The following is a 6816-nucleotide window of genomic DNA, read 5'->3' on the forward strand; positions in this document are numbered from 1 at the left end:
TTCCCCTAGCTATGGATGAACAAATCAGAACATTGTGAGAGGTCAGATGTTCTCTACCTTTTGAGGATAGGACATGAGGGATCCCCCTTCACCCATCTGGGTTTGGCCTACAAGGCTGGGCCCCTTCCTCTCTGTTCCCTTCAAGTGTTCCAAGACGTGAATCATACTGGAAAGAAGTAAGAACAGTGAACTGGGCCTAGTCTCAGGACTCGAGAAACCAGGGCTTACACATACTACAACATGGATGAACTATGAAAGCATCATGCTAAGTGAAGAAGCCAGTCACAAAAGACCATTTACTGTATAATTGCATTTATATGAAATGCCCAGAGTAGGCAAACTTGTACACACAGAAAGTAGATTAGTAGTTTTCTAGCGCTAGTGGGGTAGGGAAGGTGGGTTAGGGGGAGATGGGGAGTGACTGTTGAGGGGTATGGGTTTCTTTACTGGGTGATGAGAAGGTTGTAAGATTGATTGTGGTGTGACAGCACAACTCTGTGATATACTAAAAGCCATTGGATCGTATACTTTAAGGAGGTGAATTATATGGTATATGAATTATATCTCTATAAAGCTGTTAGTTAAAAAAAAAAAGAAAAGAAAAGAAACAAAGATTCCTCAGTGACCTCCACCCTTCCCTCTGCCTCAGAATGCTGGGAACTTCTTCACTTGATGGGGAAGCGCAGCCGTGCCTGGACATGCTCGCAGGGGGCAGGCTTCATGGTCAGCCCGTAGGTAGGGGTTAGGTCCACTTTCACACCTGGTGGCACGCTGAACTCCAGCTGCTGCAGCAAGATGGCCAGGAAGAGGAAGATCTCCCACTTGGCCAGGACCTCCCCTATGCACCGGCGCTTGCCCATGCCAAAGAGCATCACTTTCTCACTCAAGGTCTTGCTGATGGTGGTGTCATGGGCAGTGAGGAATCTCTCCGGCCGGAACTCAGATGGGTCCCCCCACAGCTTCCTGCGGGATGAACAGAGGAAGTGGTATCTCTGGGCTAGGGAGGCCCTGCGGGAAAGGCCTGGGCGGGGGACATGTGTGTTAGAATAGATCTAGAGCAATGAAGGGAGAGTGGGGAAAGGGGCCAAACTATATTTTGATGTTTATTTCTCTTACATAGCTCTCTCTAAAATCACCAGCCTTGAAAATAGTGCTTTTTAATATTAATTTTTTATTTTAAAGAAATAATACTTTAACTAAAATAATTTAAAAGAAGGAACACATGTCCCTCTCTATTCTACTCAATATATAAGGGGAATCAACCGTCCATCCTGGTTTATGCTTGTTGTTTTGGAGTAATTATTTACAGCATCCTTTTTCACACGCAGAAGTGCCCTAGTTTGGATGGTAAATTATATGATCCTCCTACCTATAAAATGAGATTTTCCAAAGAGGTCCCTAAGCCATTCACATCAGAATCGCCTGAGATACTCCACCTTACCTACCGAAGAGGAATCTTGGGGGACTGGGCACCAAAATCTAAAACCAATTTCCTGGTCAATGCACTAAAGTTTGAGAAACATGGACCTAAATTTTGTCCCTTAGAGCAGGCTGCAGAGCCATCGAGGCACCATTCCCTTATTGTATAACCAGTTCCTAGGGGGACAAACAGCCTTCCTGACTGCTGAACTTCACACATTTTTCAGTGGGGGATATGTACTCACGGGTCATGATTGACCTGCCACTGGTTTATGAAGACACAGAGTTCCTTGGGGATGTAGAAGCCATTCAGTGTTGTGTCCCTTATTGTGCTAAGGAGGGAAGAGGACTCTGTCAGGCTCAGGGGCTGGAAAACAGGGGTGTGTCTCTGGGAGGTTGTTTTTTTTCTTTTTAATAATTAAAAAAAAAGTTGACTATAGTTAATATACAATGTTGTGTTAGTTTCAGATGTACAGCAAAGTGATTCAGCCATATATATACATATATATTCTTTTTCAGGTTTTTTCCATTATAGGTTATTACAAGATATTGAATATAGTTCCCTGTGCTATACAGTAGGTTTTTGTTGTTTATCTATTTTATATACAGTAGTTGTGTATATATTAATCCCAAACTCCTAATTTATACCCCCCCGCAGAGGTTCTTGCTCCTCCACCCCACTCCAATAGCCTGTCCACCATGGTCTCTATACCGTACACTAGGAGGGAATATCAGGAGCAAGGAAGGGTTGAAATTATTCTTCCCCTTTCTCAGATCCTGTTCTTCAACAGATGTTTACTAAACTTTTCTTTGTACCCAGCTGTGCCCTTGGCCATTCTCTGGAGCCAAGAAGCAGGCAGTCTGGGTCAGTCCTGGGGAGTTCTCAGCTTGGCTGAGGCGTCAGGCCTCTTCCTCTGGATATAACTAGACCAAAATATGGGCTGAAGTAAGTGTTCACTAACTCTCTTGACATTGTTAAAATCCCAGGACCTAATCAAGGACAAATTGCTGTAAGTCCTACAAAATATCAGAATGAAGTTATGTCAGCTGGCTGAATCAAGAAAGGCTTCTAGGGGAGGGGAAGTTTGTGTCAGGATAAGGTAGGATAGGATTCTGGTAGCCAGAGAAGACTGTAGACCTTCCAAGCAGAAGGTCCAGCATAAGCAAAATTGGAGGCTGGCTGGTTCTTGCTTGTAAGGGATGGTGAGGCCAGCCTGGCGGGGTTGAGAATACCTGTAGGGAGGGAATGTGAGCAGAGGTGAATGAGAGCTGAGGTCAGAAGTGTGGTTTTTCTCCTGAGAGCCGGGTACTTTGATCATGCTTGGACTGGATGGGGGCAGAGTAAAGGCCAAGGTCTGTGAGGAATCTGGTGTCATGGCCAGGAAGGAGATGCTGAGGTCTGACCAGGGCCAGGGCTGAGAAGCTGGGGAGAAAACATGGCAATGATTTCAGAGGTGGGAGGGCAGAATAGGCAGGCCTCACCTGTGGGGGATGGTGAAGGGGACGAAGGAGGAGTGTCGGAAGGTCTCCAGGATGAAGGCCTCCAAATAAGGCAGCTGGGATCTGTCAGAGAGCCGGGGCCGACGTGCCCTGCCAATCACCGTGTCTGCAGAACACAGAGGACGGACAAGGCTTAGGAGTTGTCCTGACTGCTCCATGACATCTGCATCCCCAGTCATACCAGGTGTCACTCTATGTGGTGCTATGTCTGTTTACAGGTCTGAGACCCACTGACCCCCCAGTATCTTCTAGGCAGGGGTGGGCACCATTGTATGCCCAGGGCTTGTACTTAGTAGGTATAAAGCAGCTATATGTAGATTGAACAGATGACCTGGGACCCCAAGGCTTCTCTCCACCAGAGGGTTAGGGGACACTACATACCCAGCTCCTCCTGGATCTTCCTCTGTATCTCAGGATTTGTCACAAGGTACAGAAGGCTCCAGGAGATGGCTGTTGTGATCGGATCAAACCCTGGGCAGCATGGGGCAAGGTGAGGAAGAAAGGAAGACAGGAACAAGAAGGCAGCATTTACCACACACCCACCATGTATGTACCAAACATTGTCTTTCTCTGCCTCCTTTTCCCCCAAAGCCCCTCACCCTGAATTTTCTAAGGGCAGAGGTGGAGTCACCTCAGCACAAACGTGAGTCACTGCTTCCATGATTAGTTGCTGGAGTTACAAGGGCCTAGACTTACAGCCCAGAGAAGCCTTTATTGTTTAGATGGAGGCCCAGAGGAGGAGAGGGACTTGGCTGAGTTTTCACTGGGAGTTGGTGGTACAGCCTGGGCTCAAACCTTGAGCCTGGGCCTGGTCTCTGTGTCCTGCACCATCTGACATGTAGTTGGTGAGTTATCTGATGGACCCCGGGGCTGGGCAAGGCTGTGTGTGAACAGCAGGCACTGAGGGGTGGAGGGGCAGGGGTCTGACTCCTACCGGCTGCGAAGATGTCGTTGACAAGGTTGACAGTCTTCTTCTGGGGCGTGAGGCCCCCACTAGCTCTGGAGTTATCCTCGTAGTGCTTGAACAGGGCACCTATGATGTCCTGGACTCTGTTCTGAGGGGGTACAAGCTTAGGAGCACCCCGGCACTTCTGGGGTGGAAGGCTGGACCTTGCCCCAACCCATCTGGCACTGCCTGCTGGCCTCTGGGCAGTGGGTTGAGCTCAAGACAGGAGCTGGTAGCAGCCCAAGGTAGGGCTTAAAGTATCATTTCATGCCCCATTGACCCTTCCTCCCAATAACCCCAGGGGTCCAATTTCAGAGAAGGAGGTTGGGGTGAGTACAGGGAAGTAAAGTGACACCCGAGCTGGGAATTAGTCTCTGTCAGGGTTCAGTTTCCTGCAGAACAAAAGCCTTCTCATGATAACAGCACCCCACATTACAGGGCTCTGCCAGGGCCCCATTCATGACCTTATCTCTCTGGGGCTTTGAGCAGCCCTGAGAGGGAGGCTATAGGCATGAGGAAACTGAGGCCAGAGAGGGAGAGGGATTGGCTCCAGGTCGCACAGGTGATTTGAGATGTCCCAGAGCCTTCCTAGGCCTTGGCTGTGTGGGTAACTTGGAGCTGGGTGAGAGGGGCCACACACAGACTCTGTGTGCCCCCACACCACCCGTACCCTGGGCTCACCTTGTCAAAGTCCTGATGGTGCTCCTGGACCATTTTCCACAGGAACTGCAGGAACCTCCGGTTGAAGCTCTTGTACTTTTGCAGGGCAGGGTTGGGCAGGTATTTAAGGATGGGGAAGAAGTCCACGGGGCTCCCGGAGGAGGCAGTCTCCACGAAATCATGGGTGTTCCTCACAAGGCTGACCATCTCCCCACTGCTCTGGGGGAAGTGCTGCCCGAAGCACATGGCACCAATGACCTTGGCCACTGACACCACCACGTGGTCATAGGGGTCAAAGCACCCAGACCCTGCCATCAGCTCCTGGAACTCGCCGATGAGGGCCTCAGCCTCCTTGCTCACATGCATCTCCAGGTAGCAGGAGGACGAGGAAGCCGGGTCTGAGGCAACGGAGAAGGAGTTGAGAGCATTCTGGGCCAGGCGTCGCCGGGCAGCCCACACTGGTCCAGAGTCTGGGTTGAAGGTCATACTCTGGCCATCAGCGACTAAGGTGAAGCTGTAGAGGTCAGGCCGGCCCTTGAAATCATCGCCCTGCCGCACCAGGGCCTGCCGGATGGTGTCCAGGCCGCTGAGCACCAGCACGGGTGTGCAGCCAATGCGGATCTGTAGCACGTCTCCATAGCGCTGGCTCAGCCGCGACAGGGCCAAGTGTGGGCTCTTCCCCAAGGTCAGCACATGCCCGATCAGGGGCCAGCTCCAGGGCCCTGGTGGACTCTTCAGGCCTTTAGGGACCCGAGGCTGCCAGGCCCTGACCACCCAGAATACCAGGCAGAAGGTGGCAGAGGCCAGGAGAAGCTCTGTGGCTGAGAAAGGAGTGGCCTGGGACAATGCCATTTGTACCAACTACAGGGGAAGAGAAAGGAGGAGCCAGACTGAGGGACGAGATAGAGCCACTCATTCATTCATTTACTCAGTCAATAAGCACTTGTACATGTTCTGTGCTTGGCTCCCAGCTGGACACCAGAAAGACTAAGTTGCATTCACTAAATTACATGGATCCTTCATCCCAGGAGCTCACCCATGGTGTATCACAGAATCTGAGGGCTGGAAAAGAGCCCTGAGATTCCTAACTTGAGCGTCTGAAATCCCAGCCCTGGCCATCCCCTCTGCCCATCACATGTTTCCAATCCTGAGGCTGAAGTGATCACTTCAAAACGGAGAAGCACTCTTGTGGACCCCAGTGCAGGGTGTATGCTGGGCATTGCACAGCGGGGACCCTTCCTGCTGATACCTCCTCATGCCCTGGGAACAGGGAGCTGCTCCCTGCTAGCAACACTGATGGGACCAAGGTCCCAGGGCTGATGCGAATGGCTTCTGATGCCCCCTTCCCCAGGGCATTCTTTATCAAGACCAACCAGGACACCTCCTCCAAGGACAAGTCCCCATTCTCTCAGAGTTTTTTTTTTTTTTTTTGGCTGCACGGTACAGCATGTGGGAATCTTAGTTCCCAAACCAGGGATCAAACCCGTGCCCCCTGCAGTGGAGGCGTGGAGTCCTAACCACTGGGCCACCAGGGAATTCCACCCCCCTCCCCACCCCCCCATCCTCTCACAGTCTTGAAGGCTGAGGTTGGGCTGCAGCCAGGGCCAGGGCTGCCCTCATGCCAGATGGGGAGCCCTACCCACCTCTTCACTCCAGTTACACTAAGGGTCCTTAGAGGTGGCCCAGTCCAAGCTTCTCATTTAAAAACGGGGAAACTGAAGTCTGGAGCTGGGCAGCAAGAACTAGAACTCAGGACTTCCCTGGTGGCACAGTGGTTAAGAATCCACCTGCCATTTCAGGGGACACAGGTTTGAGCCCTGGTCCAGAAAGATCTCACATGCCGTGCAGCAACTAAGCCCATGCGCCACAACTACTGAGCCTGCGCTCTAGAGCCCGCGAGCCATAACTACTGAGCCCACGTGCAACAACTACTGATGCCCGAGTGCCTAGAGCCTGTGCTCCACAACAAGAGGAGCCCCTGCTCGCCACAACTACAGAAAGCCCACGTGCAACAATGAAAACCCAATGCAGCCAAAAAAAAAAAAAAAGAACCAGAACTCAGGCCTCCTACACCTAACCCAGTGTTTCCCCGTATCCCTCCATCTCCACTGGTTCCCAGGATATATGATCGGGGATCCCAAGGGCTAAGAAATGAGCCCAAGAAAGGTACCTGTGGAGGCAGGTGCTTGAGATCAGCAGGACTGTGGGAGCTGATACAGAGCTTCTGGCTCCGGGTGAGTGGCCTTTTATAACTACCACCCCAATCAGGTTGGCCTTGCTGTCCTGGTCAC

At 51.3% G+C, this 6816-nt stretch overlaps 1 protein-coding gene across 1 annotated transcript; it reads right to left on the reverse strand.

Moving 5' to 3' along the window:
* Nucleotides 1-665: 665 nt before the first annotated feature.
* LOC132360382 (cytochrome P450 1A2) lies at nt 666-5377 on the reverse strand. Its single transcript, XM_059915449.1, has 6 exons — nt 4547-5377; nt 3854-3974; nt 3301-3390; nt 2902-3025; nt 1665-1751; nt 666-963 (listed from the first exon to the last, which is right to left on the reverse strand). Exons 1-6 carry the CDS (start codon nt 5375-5377, stop codon nt 666-668), a joined length of 1551 nt encoding a protein of 516 aa, XP_059771432.1.
* Nucleotides 5378-6816: the final 1439 nt, after the last annotated feature.

Source organism: Balaenoptera ricei, chromosome 2 (assembly GCF_028023285.1).
Source record: "Balaenoptera ricei isolate mBalRic1 chromosome 2, mBalRic1.hap2, whole genome shotgun sequence".
NCBI lineage: Eukaryota > Metazoa > Chordata > Mammalia > Artiodactyla > Balaenopteridae > Balaenoptera > Balaenoptera ricei.

Coding starts and splice junctions, on each gene's coding strand:
- LOC132360382 (XM_059915449.1), bottom strand. CDS start 5,377: ATGGCATTGTCCCAGGCCACTCCTTTCTCAGCCACAGAGCTTCTCCTG. Junction 3,391..3,853: donor CAACGACATCTTCGCAGCCG/GTAGGAGTCAGA, acceptor CATGCTGCCCAG/GGTTTGATCCGATCACAACA. Junction 964..1,664: donor TGGCAGGTCAATCATGACCC/GTGAGTACATAT, acceptor TTCATCCCGCAG/GAAGCTGTGGGGGGACCCAT.